The 24330-nt window shown below is 43.5% G+C and overlaps 2 protein-coding genes across 6 annotated transcripts in view; both read left to right on the top strand.

Annotated features, from left to right (window-relative positions):
* actn4 (actinin, alpha 4) overlaps positions 1-7432 on the top strand; it is a 77392-nt gene extending 69960 nt beyond the window's left edge. For both annotated transcript variants that reach the window (XM_079515078.1, XM_079515077.1), the window contains exons 19-22: positions 192-338; positions 2478-2561; positions 4722-4880; positions 5138-7432. In XM_079515078.1, coding sequence (XP_079371204.1) covers positions 192-338; positions 2478-2561; positions 4722-4880; positions 5138-5296 — 549 coding nt within the window. In that variant the 3' untranslated portion in view covers positions 5297-7432. The remainder of the gene's footprint in view (positions 1-191; positions 339-2477; positions 2562-4721; positions 4881-5137) is intronic.
* A 150-nt stretch (positions 7433-7582) lies between these two features.
* Positions 7583-24330, top strand: part of LOC306932791 (SPARC-related modular calcium-binding protein 1-like) — a 33256-nt gene continuing 16508 nt past the window's right edge. For 3 of the 4 annotated variants that reach the window (XR_013791158.1, XM_079514719.1, XM_079514718.1), the window contains exons 1-6: positions 7583-8225; positions 13624-13798; positions 18547-18786; positions 18964-19020; positions 19890-19940; positions 20982-21062. Coding sequence is in view for 3 of the 4 variants with exons in the window: in XM_079514719.1 (XP_079370845.1) it covers positions 8145-8225; positions 13624-13798; positions 18547-18786; positions 18964-19020; positions 19890-19940; positions 20982-21062 (685 nt within the window). In the remaining variant the exon portion in view is untranslated. Of the gene's footprint in view, positions 8226-8847; positions 8996-13623; positions 13799-18546; positions 18787-18963; positions 19021-19889; positions 19941-20981; positions 21063-24330 lie in introns of those variants that run through there. The other variant, XM_079514720.1, reaches the window with a different exon arrangement.

Genomic DNA, 24330 nt, shown 5'->3' with positions numbered 1-24330 from the left:
TTTGACTTCATTGTGTTTGTTTATGTAGTTAATCTCTGTCTGTACAGTAAAGCATGCTTTCATGTACAACAAACATGGTCCCATTTAGCTGTTGTTGCTGTGCATGTACTCAACAACACCTCAACGATAACGCAACGTCACTGTTTAACGCGTCCTCCTCCTTCTCTCCCTCCATCTCTGCCGTCCTCCAGCACCTGCGTGTGGGCTGGGAGCAGCTGCTCACCACCATCGCTAGGACCATCAACGAGATTGAGAACCAGATCCTAACTCGTGACGCCAAGGGCATCAGCCAAGAGCAGCTGCACGAATACCGGGCCTCCTTCAACCACTTTGACAAGGTCAGGGGGCGGAGCTCTGGGGTCAAACGTCTCATCGTACTCTTATGCTAGACGCATACAGAGTATAGTGTGTGTATATATTCAGTATAGTAAGTGGACACAAAAAGCATGCAGTAATCCTGGTCTCTAAAACTGCCTCCCTCGGTCAGCTGGGGTGCCTGATGGAGGGGAAAGGAACTGGTTGGAATAACGTGTTCCTTCCACGCGCTATACGTCCAACTGGGGAAACTCCTTCCTGTCAGGTGAAAAGAGGCTGCTTGGACTCCTCATGCATAGAAGGAAGCATGAGGTCAGTCCGTTGCTCCTCCCAGGTTGGCAGAGGGAGAGTAGAGCCCAGGATTACACAGATAGACAATTGACCCTGGGTGGAAAAAAAATTATATATAGAAAGATTTAAAAAAAATATATATATATATATATATTTTTTTTTTTAAATATATATATATATATATATATATATATATATATAGTTGACTTCTTTAAAGACCATAATCAAAAGCATATTTTTACAAATATGCATCTTGGAGATACTGAAAGCAGTCAGACAAATTACCCGTCATAGATTATAAATTAGGATAGTTAAAAGGATAGGATAGTTAAAGCTCAAACAATTGGCACCATGAAAGTACAGGCATAAGTGTAGTGTGAAGGTTTAACCTGCCTGATTCTCTTTATCATTGTAAATCCAGTTCTATGCAGTATTCTCGGCTGTCTGTTAGTTCCTCCCAAGTACCAATCCTTGCTTCTTGATTATCATAAACATATTTGGCAACTCTGACTGTCACAGTAATTTTCCAAAGGCTCTATGGTCATGTTGTCCCACGAAGCCCTGGACCAGCTTCCAGTCCCCTTTATTTGACTCTTGTCAGCCAGTCTGTTTAATCTATTGTCCTGTCTATTCATTTATTTCTAATTCTGGCGTGACATATTTATTAAATTGAGATGCATTGAAACTTTCTTAAAAGAATAAGAGACTAGTTTTAAAACACTACATTTGAATTCATGAGGGCACACTTTAGTCAAGGTTAATGTAACCAAATGTATAGTCCATGGAACAATAATGCAGCGTGCCGACAAGAACAGATTTTCAGACTAAAGGTGGCCTTACACTAGCCGATAATCGGGCATTTTTTGACGCTCGGGGGGTGCCCGACTCAATCGATCTGCTCGGGGCGCGATCGGGATCGACCCGATCAACATCAAGCATGTTTGATATTTGCTCTGCCCCGCTCCGATTATCCTGTAGTGTGTGGCGCTATCAGATTTCAGATTGAAAAGAATCGGCTAGTGTAAGGCCACCTTAACACGAGAACAACTAACATCGCTTGAGAATATTTCATGTCGGCAAATAATACTGCCGTACGATGGAGCATAAATTAAGCTGTAGCCTGTGCAATTGTTTCCACCTACAAATACCCTTGCTTTTAATGGGGTTGTGCAGCTCATAATTTTTCTTTTATTATTATTTTATTTTTTTACCAATAATTGATGTGTAATATGAATGTATATGTTCAGACCTACTTAGGAGGGGTTGAGAGCGGAGCGTTTACCTAGGATGTGTGTGGGGAAACGAGCACTACAAGGAGGGAACGTATTGCGTGTTACACCAGGAAGAGGAAGTTACCTCCAATCATCGTCATTCCACGCCATAATGTGCATTGTCATGTTATGTTCTATTTAATGTGTGTGTGTGTGTGTGTGTGTGTGTGTGTGTGTGTGTGTGTGTGTGTGTGTGTGTGTGTGTGTGTGTGTGTGTGTGTGTGTGTGTGTGTGTGTGTGTGTGTGTGTGTGTGTGTGTGTGTGTGTGTGTGTGTGTGTGTGTGTGTGTGTGTGTGTGTGTGTGTGTGTGTGTGTGTGTGTGTGTGTGTGTGTGTGTGTGTGTGTGTGTGTGTACAAAGATGTCCTTTTAAATGCAGCAGTGTGTGGGTGCATGTTGCTTTTGTGTTGCACTGGCATTGTCTAAACATCCATGTCTTTGTATCTGTCAATCATCTTCAATCCTGCATGTCGCTGCTCGCATGGTCACCATCCACCACCATCCCTGTGTTGTGATTGGCACCTCCTCATGACGTCGCGCCCTTCAATGATCATTGATTGGATATCCCCCCGACCGTGCGACCTGTGATTGGCTTATCGCAGGACCACAGCGGGGCCCTGATGGCTGAGGAGTTCAAGGCCTGCCTGATCAGTCTGGGCTACGATGTAAACGATAACGATAAACAGGTAGGATGCTAACCGACAGAGGAGGAGAATAGATCCGTTTGTTGTCAAGTCAAACCTCTCAGAGTAGGAGAGCTGATAGCAGGATCCCGGACCAACCCTGTCCAACAAAACACATCTTTTCTAACTCTGCTCCTACATATCCACTAGGTGGCCCTGTCGCCCCACAGCGCTGTAGTTTGAACAGGCTCCCTTAGTAGATTTAACACTAGCCTCTCTGTCTGTTGGGGTTCTAGCTCCAAGACCCTCACAGTTAACGGTTTCTTTCTTTTTTTCTTCTCCTTTCACATCACCCTGTTCTTTTCCTGTTCTCAACCCCTCCAAACATACAACTTTTTGACCATTCCTGTCATTCTATGCATTTTCCTTCTTCATTTCACTCTTTCCCCTCCTTTGGAAATTACCGTTCCTACATTTTACCCCCTCTCTTCTCTCGTTCACCCCTTACTGCCTCTTTTCTACATGCTGTGTACCTACCATCCTTCACCACCTTCTCCTCCAACCCTGTGCTATGCTGTGCTGCGGTTGGCTATACAGAAGCGCTCAGGACAGATGGCCTCAGAGGATTTCCAGGCTCTGCTCATTTCTACAGGAACCAGCCTGGTATTGCTGCCCTGACTGACTTGATGGACTCACAGACATATTGCTCTGCTCTCTGGAAAGGGTGTCTGCATGTTCTTAATAACATTACATAACCACTTAATCCCTCTAGACTTGGTGAGATGGACCAGAGGTGTCTCTGTACTAACCTGACTCCGCCAGATGGGGCAGCAGAGAGTACACTGGGAGCAGGAGGGGGGAACCCAGTGTATCTCTGCTGCCCCATCTGGCGGAGTCAGGTTATCTCTGTACTACCACCAACACCAAATCTCTTAGCCAAAAATAGGCTATTTGCAACTCGTCACAGCACATGTGAGCTCGTAGATCTGCTATTTAGGGCTAATGTTCCCCCTAGAATATGGATGCTGGGGTTGAAGTGGTTTAGTTGGGTTAATTCAACAGTTGAAATCACTCTTTTGGTTTGAACCTGAATTGTGATGGTCACGTTGTTTGTGTAATTTGATATTGAAATTGGACTTGCAGACACCCTGGTCTTTAATATGAATCTTCTCCTACCCCTCTGTCTACATTTCATCTTTTTTGAGTGGTGTAAACCACTCCTACAACTGGCTTTTGTGTGCAGAAAAAAATGAGCATGGTTGCTATGTTCAAAATAATTTCTGACGTAATTAAATCACACCCGGGTGAACTGGATGACCGTAGCAACCATGCTCATTTTTTCTGCACAAAAAAAGCCAGTTGTGAAATCACATCCGGGTGTGATTTCATTACGTCAGATCAGAGCTGATCAGGCTATATAATACCTTACCTTATATAATACCTCACATCGGACAAAAACTCCAGCTGAATCAACTTCCTTACACCACTCAGTTCACACGGGTGTGATTTTTTTTTTAATAATAACTGACACTTTGTCTTCATTTAAATTTAGAACTTTGTCTAACACTGACCTCCATAGCCGTTTCACCAAAAGAAAAGTCATTAGACATAATGTTTTGCTTGTCCCCATTGTTTTTGTTTGTTGTCTCCGTGTGATTGTCGTTTTGTTATTCCCATAGCTAACTTGTTATCATTTTGCATCTTTATATATCAAATCCTTTGTCCTTGTGTGTGTCTGTATATGGGGAGTTTCATGTCAAACTGTATCCACTTTGAAAGAGATTATTACAGTGGCCTTGTGGTTGGAATGTCCGCCGTGAAACTGGGAGGTCAGGGTTCGATCCCCGGCCGTGTCATACCATAGACTGTAAAAATGGGACCCAATGCCTCCCTGCTTGGCACTCGGAATCAATGGGTTGGATCGGGGGGTCAAATCAACTAATCAAATGATTTCCGGGCGTGACACGGCTACAGATGGGTCAAAAGCGGAGAACAAATTTCACTGCGGTAACGTGTGACAAATCGTACGACTTTGACTTGATTAAGAGATTTTTTTGTATTTACACTACCTATCATTTTGCAGCTTTACCCCACTCCCCCCGGCCCTCCCACCCAATACCTAGTTAATATTTGGGAATTTTCATTTTGGAATGAACTCCTTCTCTGCTGCCCCTTGCGTGTGTGTTCTGGGTTAACCTGTGTTTTTCTTCCCATGTTTGCCAGGGCGACCAGGAGTTTGCTCGCATCATGGGCATCGTGGACCCAAACAACAGTGGGGCAGTGACCTTTCAGGCATTCATCGACTTCATGTCCAGAGAGACCACAGACACAGACACTGCCGACCAGGTCATCGCATCGTTCAAGATCCTGGCTGGAGATAAGGTGAGCAGAGCGATCTGATCCTGTTGCCATCCCCATTCCCATCAAATCCAAATGTTTACTTTTTTTTCTTTTTACTTTAAGGAAAGGATTGCAGGGACTGTCCACTGTGTTTTATACTTTTTAAGTGCAATTTTATGAACAATTTATTCTTCATTAGAGCCTGCTATTCAAAGCTGAGAATACCGGGTTAAAATATACATTCCCTATAATTGTCAAGTAATTAAAATGAAAACACTCTCCTCTTCTCTCCCTGTTAGAGCTTCATCTTGGCAGAGGAATTGAGGAGGGAACTGCCTCCAGACCAGGCAGAGTACTGCATTGCCCGCATGGCTCCATACACGGGGCCAGACACCATCCCCGGGGCCCTCGACTATATGTCTTTCTCCACCGCCCTCTACGGAGAGAGTGACCTGTAGAGCAGAAGAGTGGAGGGCTGAAAGGATGGACGGATAGATGGAATGATGGGTGGATGCAGGGGGGGAGGGGCGGGGGGGCGGTAGAGAGGTCTGCTATGCTTAAATGGGGCTTCCACGTGAGAAGGTTTTGGAGGAACAAGGAGAAGAGTGGCATTTGGAGATGGAAACAATAAAAACGAACGGCTATGTGATTGGCTTGTGTGTTTGATGCAGGAGGGCAGGGCTTCCCTCTAAACATTGTTTTGGTTCTGTGTTTGCCCCTGCTTGTGCCGGTTTAGAAATCCGCGGAAAATGTTTTGCCCATTTATTGAAATTTAGGTAGGATTGGCAACTGCCACAATGTTCAACAATAACCAGCCTTAATCTGTTGTTTAAGATTATATGCAGGCATATCCAGGGACAGATATGGGATACTGGAGGGAAGGTTGCTCTGTAGTGTGGGTCCTTAGCTTCACCCTCTCTGCCTTTTTTTGGGTGGGGGGTGGGGGTGTCGAGGGGGCATAAGCTAATCTGATACTTATGCTAATTTTTTGTTTATTTTATTTTATAATGTTTTTCTCTTGCCAGTGGGTTGAGGTGTTTAAATGAGATTTAGGGATGCAAATAGTGGGGTGGGTTGGGAGGGACTGTTAGATTTGATGTCTGCTGGCGAGTTTTGTGTATTTGAACCCAGAGAGTTATATGATATGGGTGGGGGGGGGGGGGGGGGGTTCATCAGCTGGCCAGACCAGAGAGAAAATACAAATTAAATATTACATTTACATAAATGTCATGTTGCTGGATAAGGTTGAACTCCTAACCTAGGCTCTTTCCCCTGCTATTGTTTAAAAAGAAATGTTTTAATATTTTGTTCAATTTTCTCCAGCAGGCTTAGGGCAGGGGTTTGGGGATGGGGAAGGATCTGGGAAGGGTTGTAGGGGTCTCAGCGCTGTACATATTTTTCCAGTACAACGAATACAACACGCAGAGTCCCAGTTTATTCTAAATCATCAATCACAGGCTTTCCAGTAGTAGGACAAAATAGGCATTTATTAAAAATATAAAATTCAAGAGCCAATTATGGTAAAAGCAGAGAGTGCAGTTTCATCAGTAGATAGGTTTGACTGTTGGGTTTTTCTGAGTTTTTAAAAGAGCCATGGAAATGTTTTCAATACTGTCATATGGAGTCAAGTGGTAACCATTTAGCTGAGGAGTGTACCCAAATGCCTTGTCTGTGTAAATCACAACAGTTCAAAGTGACATTATAACTTTGACATTCATCAATATCTGCCTCTTGTCATATTATTATAACCGGGTGGTCATAAGGTGCTTATTTAAATGGACAAACTATACATTTATATCGTAGTGAAGACAGTAGAAACAAAGTTAGTCAATTTATTATATCTGAAAGCACATGTCAAGGTTGGATTGCTTGAATGATGGTTCTTGCGCTTCCTGTACTGAGAGGTTACCATAGAAATAATTGATGATTGGCAAATTGTAAAGGTATAAAAAATGTCTGGCTACAGCCCTGTCCCTCTATCTTTCTCCTTGCCTCTCCCTCTTTCTTGCTCTACCCCTCTTCATCACTCTTACATTTTAAGAGTCTAGAACCCTCATTCTGTGTCTCCATGCAGAATTGTGCAGGGCCATGGACTGGAGGGCATCTGAGAAGACGGGAGAGTCTTCATGAACATTCCATTAGGCTATTTAGGGCCTAGTAAATTGATTAAAACAAGCAAATTGCTGTTTACAAATCTATGCAATCATGATGTATCCAATATCGCGGAGTTCTGGGAATAACGGGGAGAAATTATGCTTAAATACAATTTCTTTTTTTTTCCTACCCCTGAACAAAATTATCTAAAATTAAACCAGAGATAAGACGATCAGCTAAAACTTGGAAAGTGGGGGCTGAGAGATTGAACAAGAGAAAGGGGAGGGACGAGGATGCAACTATTAAAAGAAAAGACTTGGACCAAAAGCTTGTAGTTTCTTCCTGCGTGGTGGGAGAGAAATGAACTCTGGAATTGTGATTTTCTTTCTTTTTTTGTACTCTTTAATATCAAACCTTATCTGCTGTACTGGAAACTGCAACGCCTTCTGTCTAATGATACGTGAGTTTCACAAGCACACATAAAGTTTCCTTACAAAATACTATTCGCCTCGCTGTGTTTTCTTGTCCCTATAATATGTCTCAGGCAGGCTGCTTAGTCGCCAGATGTTCTGTTTTTTCCCCCACTTATATTTATCCACAATGCAATTCAAGTAAAGCAATTCATGTAATCGTTCAACTTAAACTGTCCAGCAAGACTTCCACTATAGGCCTACACTAAGCCTACACTTTTGAGAAAGGGGAGGGTGGACTAAATGGAAGTGGCCTCAACCCCCGCCATGTACCATTTTGGGAATTACGCATCTGTTGCATTGCATGCTGAATCGGGAAGGGGTTGGCTGGAGAGAGGAGCAACGAAGCTCACAAAAACGAACCATTGCTTGGTGGGACAAAAATGGAGCAGTGAAATGACGAGCTGGTTTCACTCATCTACACATGGAGCTTTAAAAAAAAGCTGGCGCCTGGTTTCACATATCTAAACTGGGAGTCACTACCTTATCTTTTTACGCACGAGGCTGTGCCATCTCGAAGCTGCACAATGAAAAATAACACCACGGTGTCTGATTCCATAAGATGAGGAGCAGGACGTGAGTAGTCTGTCGGTGCTGTTACAAATACGGGAAACCGAGGCTGGCGTTCGCCGCGGAGCGTGCACAGCCACCGGCCTTTGGGACAAGCCGAATCGACACCGACAAGAAGCGCGCGGCGAGCTCTCCTGCGGCGGAGCGGCGCGCCTGGGCCGCGGCGGCTGGAATGATGCTGGCGCTCACCTTCACCTGCCGCGTTCTGCTCGTCTTCCTGCTGTCAGAACCCGTTCACACCAACAGACCAGCGGTATGCCGTGTGTGTGTGTGTGTGTGTGTGTGTGTGTGTGTGTGTGTGTGTGTGTGTGTGTGTGTGTGTGTGTGTGTGTGTGTGTGTGTGTGTGTGTGTGTGTGTGAGAGATTGTATATAGACTACTACATTACTATAGAGAAGTTGAAGTGGACTTCACACGACCTAAGATTCTGCTGATGCTTTGACCAGGATGTAAACTAAACGACAGAATGAATATATGCCTATATAGCCTGACTGCTGGCTGTAGGCCTAACTGGAACTATGGCATGCCCAACCAGTCGTGGTCACAGGCAGCTGACCACAAGGCTAATATACTATTTCAATCTCTAGTTCTGTAAAGGTAAACGGATGAAGAATCATGCCTTATGTTATGTCTCATAAGGCATGAAGTGATTATGAAAAGTGTTGTGTTACAATACATCTTAACATCCCAACAAGCCTGTGTTGAGTGAGTCTGGCTTAAAGTGGTGTGATTCCTGCGTGATTTGGTTTAAATAAATTAAGGCCGTATCGAATGCGCGCGCCCGTGACTAATCCACACATGCTATTGCTTACACATTCTAACCTACACGAGGGACTGTCCAGCTATTCAGCCACGCCATTGGCGATTAATGTAGAACATTGGGATGGGGTTCACAAGCTACCGATTATTCACTGCTCGGCCCGTTACGCGCCGAGTTGACAGGATTGGGAGTTTGTTGAACATTTAAAATCCCCCGGCCTTTCAGCGGCATCAGCCACCGCGTCGAGAGACCAAACATCGACAGGTAACACACTAAACACAGGTTTCATCAACCCGATTCCAGCCAGTGCCCCGTAGTCTGACTATGGAGACGAGCGTTTAGCTTACTGAATGTTTTCAGACAGATGTAGTTGAAAATTATATCTGGAACTGGAAGGCGTTTGCGGTGCGCCGGTGATGGAGACAGACAGTGGTAGCTTGTTCTCTTACCACACACACACACACTTTGAATGGGTTTATAAATTAGGCTATAGGTCCAGAAACACTGGTACTAATTGTTCTAACACTGAGCACATTGTAGTTCTGCTGAGGTACCACCTGACACACAGGAAACTAGCATGCCCAATAGTTTGCACCTGTCTCTCACCCGTCACCCCAATGGCACTCAACATTTATGGCCAAACCTAATGGGATCTTTTTTTTATTACCGTTATTTAACCTGGCGGAGAGCTTATGTGCACAATTCCTATTTATAAAGCCTGGCCAGAGGAAATCCAGCTCTTCAGGGACTTGTTGAGCTTGACTTTGGATTTCCCATTTAATTGCTTGGATGTGGGTCACCTAGGCTCACATATAGGCCTATTTTATGTAACTGTAAAATAATTATATTGTGATTATACACTTATTAAATCGGGGTGCATACTTAGTTTAGACCAGTCATTGGTTAGACATGGGTTAAGGTTAGGTTTAGGTGTGCTGAATTGTGAAACAAAAGATTCACACTTGAGTTGGCTTTAGACTCATGAAAAGGCGAGAGGCTTTAGATATTTTTCAGGTTGGATGTTGCCCAAAGTCGAGCCCTACTTTAATAGCAGTGGTTATTTCATGTCAAAAGGACCCCCAAATTGATATGTAGGCTATCCCTATCTGAAAAGAGGATATTTTCTTTTGTTCAAAATGTGCAACATTATTTGGAAATTTGTTTTTTATTTCGATTTTCAAATGGCCAAGTATAAAATAGAGTTAAAGTTGTTAAACAGGGGAGAGGGGGACCCCCTGGACCAACTCTGAGAAACGGTGCTCTGTCTAGATATACTATGTAGGCCTATGTATCCCTTTTTTTCCTCATTTGTCACACTCTTTACTCTAGCTCTGGTCCATAGCCTTCTACTGCTTCTACGATTCTGCCCTGCAGTATAAGGCTATGGGACTTTCGGTTTTAAATCTCAAATCAAAATCAGACCAGCCTCTCTTTAGCGTATTTTAAAAGAATGTTTTTGCTACTCACCAAAACAAAGGCGGGTTGTGTCATTAGAAAGCCTACTTTCCTTAGTGGACGCACTCTGAGCCCCCCACCACACGTATAAACGGTACTTTTTGGCCAGAAAGGGATTTTTTTCACCGGAGGAAAAATATTCTCTATGAGGCAGTTCTCTGGGCAATATCGGTAGAGGGCGCATTGGCGTAACTAAAAGTATTTTTTTCCCGGTGGAAACAAAATCCCTTTTTGGCCAAAAAGTACCGTTTATACGTGTGGTGGGGGGCTCAGAGTGCGTCCACTAAGGAAAGTAGGCTTTCTATTGACACAACCCGTCTTTGTATTGGTGAGTAGGTCAAACGTTCGTGAGATTTCCACTAAAGAGGAGAGGCTGGTCGATTTGAGATTTAAAACCGAAAGTCCCATAGCCTTATACTGCAGGGCAGAATCGTAGAAGCAGTAGAAGGCTATGGACCAGAGCTACCTTTACTCATCCCCTGTATCCCTTCTTCATCAATCCATCTAGGATTCCACAAATGTATTTTATCTTGATTGCCTACTTTAATGTTCGGACTTGGGGTAGGTTATTGTTGGCTTTAATCAATAATAACCCTTACTCTATTGATAAGACATTTCAACATTTCTGAGTACAAAATGTCCAAACCAAACCTTTCCACCACAAATATGACAAGTTCCTGGTGAAGAAATGTGAAAAACAGCTCAAATGGAAAATGTCTGAGTTTTCCCCTTTCATCACATCCTCATGCCCCCCCTTCTTCTTTTAATTCTCTTCACACCTCCAGATGCTGACAGCATCACAGTTGCAGCAGCTGACAATAATTCTGTCAAATTAAAAAGGAAAATAAGACGGAGCACTCAAAGTACCTAGAGACGTGGATGTAAAGTTAAAACAAAGTTTATTCTATAAGGAATTGCCAACATGTTTTGACCAGTTGTTAATCTACTCTCTGCAAAAGAAAGTGACAATTCAACCGTGCGGTCAATACATTACCGTAATTCATGCCTCCACATGCAGAGTGCAGACACAGGGAGCTCTTTCACTGTTAAATTATGTCAACATTGTTTAACACACCATGACAAATGTGTTCATGTGTGAAACGGTTAGGTGTGTGTGGGGGAGAGAGGAGGGGATGATAGACAAAGAGGTATTGATGAAGGATGGAGTCGTGTGTGTGTGTGTGTGTGTGTGTGTGTGTGTGTGTGTGTGTGTGTGTGTGTGTGTGTGTGTGTGTGTGTGTGTGTGTGTGTGTGTGTGTGTGTGTGTGTGTGTGTGTGTGTGTGTGTGTGTGTGTGTGTGTGTGTGTGTGAACACATACTTTTGTATGTGTGGTGGTGTGACAAATTCAATATACCGCGGCGTATATATTTTGGAGAGATGAGTGAGGCTGTGTCATCAGGAGATGTAAGTGAGATGCGTAGCTGGTGAAACATATGGAAGTAATTTGGTCCATGGCACCAGCAGAACTCTTCCCCTCTGCACCTCTCCTTGCTTCTATTTTAGTTGAATTATTTTTAATGTATTAATTTGTTGTACCTATTTTCAGCAAGCATATATAAAACCTTGTTTAAAAAGAAAATCTGCCTAATGATGATGTCACTGGAAGATGGGTTTCTGAACTGTCCACAGCCCTCCTATGAGACACTGACCGAGTAGAAGAAAAAAGTGCTATTTTATCATTTGTGAGGACTAAGATGGGTTGAAAAGTGGTGAAGTCGTCCTTTAAGCTTAATTCAACATCAACATTTGAAATATTTAATCAGTGTTTCCACTTCTGGCACACTGTCAGCCAGAGAGTAGTCTAACCAGAGAGAGGAAACCGTGCCAATATAAACTCTTCCCAAGGATAGCTTTGGAACACAGGCAGAACCACAATGATTTTGACCTCAGACTGTCTGCAATGAAACAATAAATAACGCAGACAATTTGTGTGAAATATCTCAGTGCTCGTCCGACCTCTTACGAGCAGACAACCAGTCAGCCAGAGCAAAGACCTTGTCTGTATTATTTTTCTGTCACCAAATAATCTTTTTATCGTTTGACCCATCCGACAAATTTAAAGGATGACTTGGGAACATGCGAAAAACCTCAAAAATGTTTATGTTCAGTATAACGGTGTAGCCTATACCTTTCCCAGACGAGCCCTCCAACTCTTGAAGTGTTGAGGCAAACTGTACTGCAATAACCCTCATTGAGCATAATATTTCAGTGCCTTTCCATATGCTCCAGACAGCCAGTCAGACGGCGGGAGAACCTTGTCTGTATATCACTGACAGCAAAGACACACACACTCTGTGTCCATGGGCTGAAGAGACTGGCATCTCGCCTCAATTAGTGGCGTTTATTTATACAGTGCTTTGCAGAATCATAGCTCTCACAGGTATATCCCAGCCGGCAGGTGAAGGTCATTACACACACACACGCACACAGTCTCCTTTCACACACTAATTTCCTCCGTTCCCTTCTTTTTGAAATGTTTGCATATTTTGGCCATGTGCTGACTCCTCCTGTGCCTCTCCCCTGTATAACCCCCCCACCTCTGCTTTCTCTCTTGGCCTCTATCCATCTTTTGACCTTCAACATTTGCTCCCCTCTCTCTCTCTCTCTCTCTCTCTCTCTCTCTCTCTCTCTCTCTCTCTCTCTCTCTCTCTCTCTCTCTCTCTCTCTCTCTCTCTCTCTCTCTCTCTCTCATACAGTACATACTGTGTGCGCTTCTTTCCACTTTTCTTTCTATATCTTTCTTCATTCTCCCTCTCTCTCTTCCTCTAAAAACAGTGGGTCTGGTCTTTTCTCCAAACCTTCCTTCACTCTGTTTCTCTCTCCCTCCCACTCCCTTGCCTCCGTGCTCCTTGAGTACAGATTTTTCCTACCATGGAACAGGACATTTCTCCTGCCAGACAGACTATAGCAACACATTGAGCTTTCACTGACAGCTAGCCATGCCAATTATACTACACACACATCTGTTCTGTACCTAGCTATCTCCTTTTCCTAATGTTTCCCACTTTCCCTGTTTCATCATCCCCCACCCTCCCTCCCCATGCCACCCCCTGTCTGTAGCCCTGTTTCTGTAGTAAAGTAAAAATGTGGTTTAGGCAATACATTAATATTATTGCTATAAAACTACCCTAAGTTAGCCAGCTGTTACAAATGAAAGACAATTGTGTTGCTCATGACAAATGCTGCCCTCAGCTAATTTCCAATCAAGGCGCTCCTATCAGGATACAGCTTGGACAATTTCCGCCATCTAATTAGACAAGATTAGTTTAAATTGCACTTTATTGATCCTGCAGCAGGAAATTCATTAAGTATTATTATTGTGCGTGTGCGTGCGTGCGTGCGTGCACTGGTTGGGGGGGATCTTTCAACACATACAAGGTATCATGTGTCAAACCCTTTTGTTTGTTCAATGTGTGTGTTCTGTTCTCCTATGTAGCCGTTCCTGATCACAGAGAACATGTGGCCTCGTGGTTGTGTCCTGGACTGCCAGAGGGGTCGCCACAGAGCTGTGTGTGCCAGCAACGGCAGGCTGTACAAGTCGCTGTGTTCCTTCCAGAGGGCTCAGTGCATCAACACACAGCTGCGGCCAGTCCCCAGGGCTCACTGTGCTGGTAGGTACAAACACATAGCTTACTTACTGTATTGACCTGTTTCCAGTGTCCCATAAGGCTTTGCGTTTTGTGTGTGCATAACTTCCTCTTCCTGTTGCTGCTGTGACCAGTGTTGTCAGATTTTGCAAGAGAAACAAGTGGCCAGGTCTAGGAAAACAAGCACAAATGAAAAGATCAGATCTACAATGTTTTGAATATTTGTTTAACATTTTAACAACACAAATCTTGTATGGGGGTCCCTGGCACAAAATATTTTCAGATGGATGTCGGTGGACAATTGACGTGAAGAAATGTGGGAACCACTGGTTTAAACAACAATAGGAAGCAAGCCCAAAGAAGCAACTACTGTACACAAGCCCAAAAAAACACAACCAGCAACCACCAATATTTCCAAGCGACTTTACAGAAAAACAAGCCAAAGGTCGCTTATAATAAGCAGACATTGGCAACACTGGCTGGAGCTTCATTTCCATCCACCAGCTGTCTAAAAACCAGGAAGAGACTCCTGCCACTCGCTGCATTTTTCCGTTCCTTGGAAAATCAGTCGCCCAGAGGCGGCACAGCAGTTAAGGTTACAACATACAAGTAAGAATAAGAAGGATAAACAAGTACTGTAGTATACAGAAGAACAGGCAGAAGGAAAAGCAAGGTGCATCAAGAAACAATAAAAAAAAAAACAAGAATAAACTAGAAAAAGTGCCCTTCTGGGCACAGGTCTCCACCAGGTGGATAGGAGTGTGTGTGTGATGTTTGGCAAAATGTTTAGGAGCAATATAAACGTGTGTGTGTGACGCGGCTTGGCCTGTTGTAGCGCCACCATGAGGCTGATTTGAAAACTGTCAAGTGGCATTTCTTCCAAAGCCTAGTGGGAATATGCATGCACAGTTTCACCACAATCGGACGCTGCGTTGAGTAGTTGTGGCGATTTGTACAAAACGGGTACAAAGCGGGCTATTCCTGAAAAGTTTAGAAGCCAATCGTAGCCAATGAGGGTGGATTATGAGAAATCAAACAAACCCGTCTTGATCACATGACTATGAAGAGCATGTGTACTGATTTGCATTAAATTTGGATAAAATCTGAAGGAGTAATATTAGAAAATGTGTTTTACATATGTCGGCCTCCTGGTGGCGCTATAAAGAGCAGATGTGAAAAATTCCAGGCAAAGGTTTTTCCTTGGCCTCTAGGGAGTTGGCATACAAAGTTATCCACAGATCCGTGCAGTTAGAGGTAAAACACTTTTCGGCCAGTTATAGCGCCACCATGAGGCTGAGTTGAATAGTGGGAATGTGCATGCACAATTTCACGGAAATCACACAATGTGTTCATGATTTGCAGCATTTTGTTTGAAACTGAGCACTCCTGCGAACTTTGGAAGCCAATCTTAGCCAATCAGGATGGAGTCTGAGAAATCTGAAAGACCCGTTTCGTTGAATGGCTCTAGAGAGACTGTGTACCAATTTGCGTGATGTTTGGACAAAATCTGTAGGTGTACTGTCCAAAAACTTGTTTTGCACAAAGCGAGACGCTCGCGTGCCATTTCCTTTTTGTTGTCGACGCGTCAAGTTGTAGTCGTGTGCGAGCGTCATTTCCATCCACTGGGTCCACTGACAAGGAGCCCAATACATTCTACTGTCTGGGTGCACTGACAAGGAGCCCAATACATTCTACTGTCTGGGTGCACTGACAAGGAGCCCAATACATTCTACTGTCTGGGTGCACTGACAAGGAGCCCAATACATTCTACTGTCTGGGTGCACTGACAAGGAGCCCAATACATTCTACTACTGTCTGGGTGCACTGACAAGGAGCCCAATACATTCTACTACTGTCTGGGTGCACTGACAAGGAGCCCAATACATTCCCGCCGAAACAAGTGGCTAGCACCCATACATCAGGGGTGATTTAAGTTCACTTTCTATTCTCAATAATTGTAATTTGTAAATTGCATTATTACAATGCATTGGAGTGAATGCAATATGCAAGATAATAATCAATATATAATTTCACAAATGCACTGGCATGGTAGACTGGAAATCAATTGAAGTACTGCAGTATTAATCTTAGTTGTTTTTAACTGACTAACCTGACAACCCTGCATTTAGTTAGGGAAAATTAGCAAATGTTGTGGCAAATCTGCAAAAAAGATGCTTTTTGCACAGATGTGTTCATAAAGGTGTCTACTATCACATATATATTTGTTCCAAGCCAACTCCCTTGGGAAACTTTGTGGGAGCCAGATCAAAGTTGGGGTACCCGGAGTAGAGGGCCTAGACAAAAAGCAGGACATTTTTTGGGGTGCTGAATCAGTTCCAACCATTCGTTTTCAGTAAAAATGATGTCATGCGCGTCATGGGAGGCAAGCAGTGTAAACAATGCAACAAAATAAAACAGAGCTCGCTGTTTAATTTCTTCAAAAGACCTGCCATTGATGACCAGTTGGACGCTGGCTCAGGGTTTATAGAGAGGGACCTGCAGCTAGCCGTGGAAATGTCTTATGATCATCATTCACGTTGACCTGATGACATTATGACATATCATTGACATGTCAAGACATGTCAAGTCTGAATACAATAAATTAACCACAAAAGCCATCCTAGTTATAACCCGTTTCTTATCTGCCTGTGAAGTGAGTGGAAGTAAGTGTGGAATTGCTATGTATGTAGATACATATTTTAAACTACGTCTAAAAGATTAGTTGTGCATAGGAGATGTAGCGTGTTCCTGCACAGTGAAAGTAGACAAGTGATGGACGGACATCATTTTGGGGTGAGTCACAAGTGAAATTCAACACATCTGTTTTTGTTATAGAAAAAAATATTTCTTCCGTAAGAAGAAATATTGTTTTGCTCTGAAGTCACGTTTGATCAGCGTAAGATCCCAACTCCCTGAAATTATTTTGTGTGTTGTCTTGTGCACTGACTGAATCGCCTGGTGTGTCCATGCTTTTTCTCATGTTTAAAGAACAGTGCCCGTTGGGGGGCGATTAGGTGTGATCAATTGGCTAATAAAGGGCGAGGTCGTGCATAATTGTGATGTCAGAACATAATTGTGATGTCAGAACAGGCCAGGTCCATATATGGAGATCATATATGGAGTTCTTTGTCAGGCATGCCCAAATATGGAGTCTATGCAAATGTCAGAACATCAGTGTGATGTCAGGACAGGCTAAGTCGATATATGGAGCCTGGGCAGGGGCCCTGTCCAGATCCCGGCAGGGGCCTTTTGTGGCGGTTCTGGACAACCGTTATCAACGGTTCTCGAGTTACGTGGATTACAGACATACACACACAGAGACTTGGTGCATTTATAGATAGACCCCCTAGGGGTCCGAGACCCCTAGTACTACAGGGGGGCCGCCAAGTCTTTGTTATTTTACACTTGAACCCTATTCTGCCGCGGAACATTCCCTGAGGTTTTGCCTTTGAGAGGGGGAAAAGAGTAACCTGACTCTGCCAGATGGGCCGGTATTGAGTTCACAAGTGTGAAGCAAACTTCTTCCATCTGGCGGAGTCGGGTTAGAAAGTGCAGACAAGTACAGAGCATAAAGGTCAAGACTTAAAGCATCAACAATAGTACATTGGAATCTATACAAAAATGAATAATATGCGACGCCTGAAAAACGTATACTTCATGGAAATGAATCAGTATGTGTTCCCAATATGTATCAGAGATACACTGGTTCACTGTATGCTGATAATAGCTTATCATTATCTTCTACACATATCATCTATCTACACAGTACCACTGTTTCCCAAACACTGGGTCAGGACACATATGTGGGTCGCGGACACGTTTTCATTGGTCATGACGAGTAAATATCCCTTTATTTTTGTTTCCTACATTTTGTTTTTTGAAAATGTTTTCAAATAATATTTAAAAACGAATTGTGGGTAAACCAAAAATATAGGGACCCATAAAAATGTGTCCGCGGCCCACAAATGGGTCCCGACCCAGTGTTTGGGAAACGGCCCCAAACAGCCCCGACATCATACCACCCTTCCTGCTCTGTCTTGCCTTAGAGTTAGACTCAGGCCAGTCCAAATGTTCTGTCTTGCCTTAGTTAGACTCAGGCCAGTCCAAATGTTCTGTCTTGCCTTAGTTAGACTCAGGCCAGTCCAAATGTTCTGTCTTGCCTTAGACTCAGGCCAGTCCAAATGCTCTGTCTTGCCTTAGACTCAGGCCAGTCCAAATGCTCTGTCTTGCCTTAGACTCAGGCCAGTCCAAATGTTCTGTCTTGCCTTAGTTAGACTCAGGCCAGTCCAAATGTTCTGTCTTGCCTTAGACTCCGGCCAGTCCAAATGTTCTGTCTTGCCTTAGACTCAGGCCAGTCCAAATGTTCTCTCTTGCCTTAGTTAGACTCAGGCCAGTCCAAATGTTCTGTCTTGCCTTAGACTCAGGCCAGTCCAAATGTTCTGTCTTGCCTTAGACTCAGGCCAGTCCAAATGTTCTGTCTTGCCTTAGACTCAGGCCAGTCCAAATGTTCTGTCTTGCCTTAGACTCAGGCCAGTCCAAATGTTCTGTCTTGCCTTAGACTCAGGCCAGTCCAAATGTTCTGTCTTGCCTTAGACTCAGGCCAGTCCAAATGTTCTCTCTTGCCTTAGTTAGACTCAGGCCAGTCCAAATGTTCTGTCTTGCCTTAGACTCAGGCCAGTCCAAATGTTCTGTCTTGCTGTAGACTCCGGCCAGTCCAAATGTTCTGTCTTGCCTTAGACTCAGGCCAGTCCAAATGTTCTGTCTTGCCTTAGACTCCGGCCAGTCCAAATGCCAGTTGGCGAGGTCTCAGGCCCTGGAGGCCGCCAGCACCCACAGCATCACCAGCAGTCACGTTAACCCTGCGGTAGCTGCCTTTGTGCCAGAGTGCAGCACAGACGGCCACTACCTGGAGGTCCAGTGCCACAATCAGACTGGCTACTGCTGGTGCTCCACGCCCGATGGAAAGCCTGTCAGTGGGACTTCCGTCTTTCATCTAACCCCTAATTGCACAGGTATCAACTTCAGCAATTTATCTATTTATTTTTCTAGGAATATGTTTTGGTTCAAATTGTTACACACTCGTTGAAACAAAGTTGAACACAAAATGTATGTCTTTGTCAATAACTAATGGCAATGTCGTGGAATTTTGCCCCCTCTTATAAGAGCATTGTGTTGGTTGTGATGTGCAGATCACATGGCTGAAATGGCGCAGGTGACCACTGATCTGGAATCAGCTTCTCACAGAGGTGAGACATTCACTAGCATTACATAATGTTGACACAGTAGAAACCTGCTTTAAGGCACGGTCACAATTTTGTGACCGTGCTTTGATTGTGTGATTTAAACATAAAGGACAACTTTAGTTTTTTTCAACCAAGGTTCATGTTGTAGGTTGTTATTAGAGAAAGTAAAAGAGTGTTAATATTTTTTCCATTTACTGCTTTCTTTTGTTTTAACGATTTTAGCTATTTTTCACAGGGTGCATTCGAACGTATTATTATTATTTTTTGTACAAAAGTTTATAGCGATTTATTTTTTATTATTTAATATAGTCCTACTAGACCCCATAAAATTTCATCTGTCCGCAAAAGATCACGGGATCTTTGGATGTGATGGGGGAGGTGACAAACTGACATATTGAGCCATGACACACAGTATCGCCCCCCAGTACCTCCCTTCACATTCAGTCGATCCTGTGATCTTTTGTGGCTAGATGTAATTCCCTGGGGTCTAGTAGTACTATAGTAAATAATAAAAAAGAAATCGCCATAAAAAAAATGTAAAAAATATGTATTTAGCCGAATGTCCCCGCCCACTGTCAAAAATAAAATCGCTAAAACGAAAGAAAGCAACAAATGACAAAAAAATTAACACTCATCTTTTACTTTCTCTAATAACAACATCAGGCGTATGCACAGGTGCGTAGGCCAGTGCACATCAATGAAAGGAATAGAATACACCTGCTCACTGTGTGAATACACAGTGTGCAGGTGTATTCTATTCCTTTCATCTAATAACGGCCTAAAACATGAACCTTGGTTGAAAACAACCAAAGTCGTCTTTTATTAACTGAGTGTTTTTTCACCTTACTCTGTAACAATGCTGTATGTTTTAGGTGGGATGGATGGACTCAGACCTACTTTGGATCCTAGCAGGCCTGCAGCAGGTGACAAAAAGAATGATGAAATGTAACATTTTAATATACTGTTTAATATGTATTATTAATGTAGTGGACACATTTACACAAAGCACCTCTTCATTGTGACCTTGTCTTTTTTGTCACTCTAATGCTAGAATCTTGGTTTACACATTAGACTCCTGCTGGGCAGCTTCATAGTAATTGTTTGACATAAATGGCCAGGTTGCTTAGAGCCATAATCAAATTGTCATTCAGGCTGGAATCTAGTAGTAGTATTGTTTTTATTAGTAGTATTCAGGCATTTAGCTGAAGTTTTTGTTTCACTTGTTTCACTTCACCCGTCTGTACAACAATAAATGGTACAGTTGGAGGCCATCGATATTGTCCTTTTCTTTTTGCTGAGGTTTGCGTGATCTGCGCAAAAGGACAGTTAACCCATTTTGGGCGGGAACCCCTTTTGGTGTTTTAAACATTATGTTATAATTTAGCTATTGAAAAATAGCAGATCTACAAGCTCATAGCGAGCTTGTAGGTCTGCTATTTTTGAAAAACCGTGAAAATATTTATTTCAGAAAACTGGAGGATTTAGAAGGATTTTTTGAAATTTTGAGGTCAGGCCTAAATGGGTCAAATGATAAGGGACAATATCGGTGGCACCCAACTGTATCACAGTTATCGTCCAATCATTATCACAGACTGGACGGTGCCGGGCCAAAGCCAACAGCAGTGACTCTCTTTAGTTTGGAAAAGAGCATCACAGTCACGAGTGATGTCTGTTAGCAGAGAAAAACAAGACCATTGACCTTTGGAGGTAGTAAATGTTGTTTTTATTGGTAATTCTTATGAAATAACAACATGAGGGGATATTCCAGCAATACAAAAAAAATCCATTGAGAGTAGGGAAAATGTGACACAGCTCGGTCAGAAGGCAATTGTGGTAACGGTGCACTGCTGCCAAAAGGTGTCCTGTTGGCTCAAGGGAAAACTTGTCTCATACTCACAATATGATTGTGATTGATTATATATATATATATATATATATACAGTACATAAATTATCTCTGTCCAGAACTGACAGCTCCTCCCTTCTGGGTGACCATCCTGATGAATTCGGACTCCAAAGGGAATCGCTCTTTCAAAAGACCCACTGGTAAGATTACAGTTTGCCCTATTGTGTTTGCGTTCTAATTTGTTGGTGTTATTTATACATTTATACGTTTTCAATAGTGTATACGTGTATATGTATTGTATATAGTGTATATGTATTGAGTGTGAGTGTGGGAGTATACAAGACAATGGGCCTCATTCACTAATCCCTATGTGCACTGCATAGAAATGACTTACTATTTACAATTTAGGCACTTTGCAGAAACACCTTACAAACTGCAAGTAAATGTTACAAGACTAGAAAAGTGCTGCAAGTCCAGGTTGCCTCTCCAGGACCTGCAACCTTTGGAATGCAGTCATAGTTGAATGGAATCTCAAACATCTGATTGATACATCTTGATCAAATAATTGCAGAAATAATATGTAACGATTTGTGCGACTTTGGGGGCTTTTCTTCCTTTTTATTGATAATACGCAGTAGAGAGAGAGAAAGGAAACAGGGAGAGAGAGAGATAATACGCAGTAGAGGGAGAGAGAAAGGAAACAGGGAGAGAGAGAGAGATAATACGCAGTAGAGGGAGAGAGAAAGGAAACAGGGAGAGAGAGAGATAATACGCAGTAGAGGGAGAGAGAAAGGAAACAGGGGGAGAGAGAGAGATAATACGCAGTAGAGGGAGAGAGAAAGGAAACAGGGGGAGAGAGAGAGATAATACGCAGTAGAGGGAGAGAGAAAGGAAACAGGGGGAGAGAGAGAGATAATACGCAGTAGAGAGAGAGAAAGGAAACAGGGGGAGAGAGAGAGATAATACGCAGTAGAGAGAGAGAAAGGAAACAGGGGGAGAGAGAGAGATAATACGCAGTAGAGAGAGAGAAAGGAAACAGGGGGAGAGAGAGAGATAATACGCAGTAGAGAGAGAGAAAGGAAACAGGGGGAGAGAGAGAGATAATACGCAGTAGAGGGAGAGAGAAAGGAAACAGGGAGAGAGAGAGATAATACGCAGTAGAGAGAGAGAAAGGAAACAGGGGGAGAGAGAGAGATAATACGCAGTAGAGGGAGAGAGAAAGGAAACAGGGAGAGAGAGAGATAATACGCAGTAGAGGGAGAGAGAAAGGAAACAGGGAGAGAGAGAGATAATACGCAGTAGAGGGAGAGAGAAAGGAAACAGGGAGAGAGAGAGAGATAATACGCAGTAGAGAGAGAGAGAAAGGAAACAGGGAGAGAGAGAGATAATACGCAGTAGAGGGAGAGAGAAAGGAAACAGGGAGAGAGAGAGATAATACGCAGTAGAGGGAGAGAGAAAGGAAACAGGGAGAGAGAGAGATAATACGCAGTAGAGGGAGAGAGAAAGGAAACAGGGAGAGAGAGAGAGATAATACGCAGTAGAGAGAGAGAGAAAGGAAACAGGGAGAGAGAGAGATAATACGCAGTAGAGGGAGAGAGAAAGGAAACAGGGAGAGAGAGAGATAATACGCAGTAGAGGGAGAGAGAAAGGAAACAGGGAGAGAGAGAGATAATACGCAGTAGAGGGAGAGAGAAAGGAAACAGGGAGAGAGAGAGATAATACGCAGTAGAGAGAGAGAAAGGAAACAGGGAGAGAGAGAGATAATACGCAGTAGAGGGAGAGAGAAAGGAAACAGGGAGAGAGAGAGATAATACGCAGTAGAGGGAGAGAGAAAGGAAACAGGGAGAGAGAGAGATAATACGCAGTAGAGGGAGAGAGAAAGGAAACAGGGAGAGAGAGAGATAATACGCAGTAGAGGGAGAGAGAAAGGAAACAGGGAGAGAGAGAGATAATACGCAGTAGAGGGAGAGAGAAAGGAAACAGGGAGAGAGAGAGATAATACGCAGTAGAGGGAGAGAGAAAGGAAACAGGGAGAGAGAGAGATAATACGCAGTAGAGGGAGAGAGAAAGGAAACAGGGAGAGAGAGAGATAATACGCAGTAGAGGGAGAGAGAAAGGAAACAGGGAGAGAGAGAGATAATACGCAGTAGAGGGAGAGAGAAAGGAAACAGGGAGAGAGAGAGATAATACGCAGTAGAGAGAGAGAAAGGAAACGGGGAGAGAGAGAGATAATACGCAGTAGAGGGAGAGAGAAAGGAAACAGGGAGAGAGAGAGATAATACGCAGTAGAGGGAGAGAGAAAGGAAACAGGGAGAGAGAGAGATAATACGCAGTAGAGGGAGAGAGAAAGGAAACAGGGAGAGAGAGAGATAATACGCAGTAGAGGGAGAGAGAAAGGAAACAGGGAGAGAGAGAGATAATACGCAGTAGAGGGAGAGAGAAAGGAAACAGGGGGAGAGAGAGAGATAATACGCAGTAGAGGGAGAGAGAAAGGAAACAGGGGGAGAGAGAGAGATAATACGCAGTAGAGAGAGAGAAAGGAAACAGGGAGGGAGAGAGAGATAATACGCAGTAGAGGGAGAGAGAGGAAACAGGGAGAGAGAGAGAGATAATACGCAGTAGAGAGAGAGAAAGGAAACAGGGGGAGAGAGAGAGATAATACGCAGTAGAGGGAGAGAGAAAGGAAACAGGGAGAGAGAGAGATAATACGCAGTAGAGGGAGAGAGAAAGGAAACAGGGAGAGAGAGAGATAATACGCAGTAGAGGGAGAGAGAAAGGAAACAGGGAGAGAGAGAGAGATAATACGCAGTAGAGAGAGAGAGAAAGGAAACAGGGAGAGAGAGAGATAATACGCAGTAGAGGAGAGAGAAAGGAAACAGGGAGAGAGAGAGATAATACGCAGTAGAGGGAGAGAGAAAGGAAACAGGGAGAGAGAGAGATAATACGCAGTAGAGGGAGAGAGAAAGGAAACAGGGAGAGAGAGAGATAATACGCAGTAGAGGGAGAGAGAAAGGAAACAGGGAGAGAGAGAGATAATACGCAGTAGAGGGAGAGAGAAAGGAAACAGGGAGAGAGAGAGATAATACGCAGTAGAGGGAGAGAGAAAGGAAACAGGGAGAGAGAGAGATAATACGCAGTAGAGGGAGAGAGAAAGGAAACAGGGAGAGAGAGAGATAATACGCAGTAGAGGGAGAGAGAAAGGAAACAGGGAGAGAGAGAGATAATACGCAGTAGAGGGAGAGAGAAAGGAAACAGGGAGAGAGAGAGATAATACGCAGTAGAGGGAGAGAGAAAGGAAACAGGGAGAGAGAGAGATAATACGCAGTAGAGGGAGAGAGAAAGGAAACAGGGAGAGAGAGAGATAATACGCAGTAGAGGGAGAGAGAAAGGAAACAGGGAGAGAGAGAGATAATACGCAGTAGAGGGAGAGAGAAAGGAAACAGGGAGAGAGAGAGATAATACGCAGTA

The sequence above is a fragment of the Electrona antarctica genome, assembly GCF_951216825.1.
Source record: "Electrona antarctica genome assembly, chromosome: 11".
In the NCBI taxonomy this organism is placed as follows: domain Eukaryota; kingdom Metazoa; phylum Chordata; class Actinopteri; order Myctophiformes; family Myctophidae; genus Electrona; species Electrona antarctica.
The sequence above is the reverse complement of the archived record's forward strand: the minus strand, read 5'-3'. Positions and strand labels throughout refer to the sequence as shown.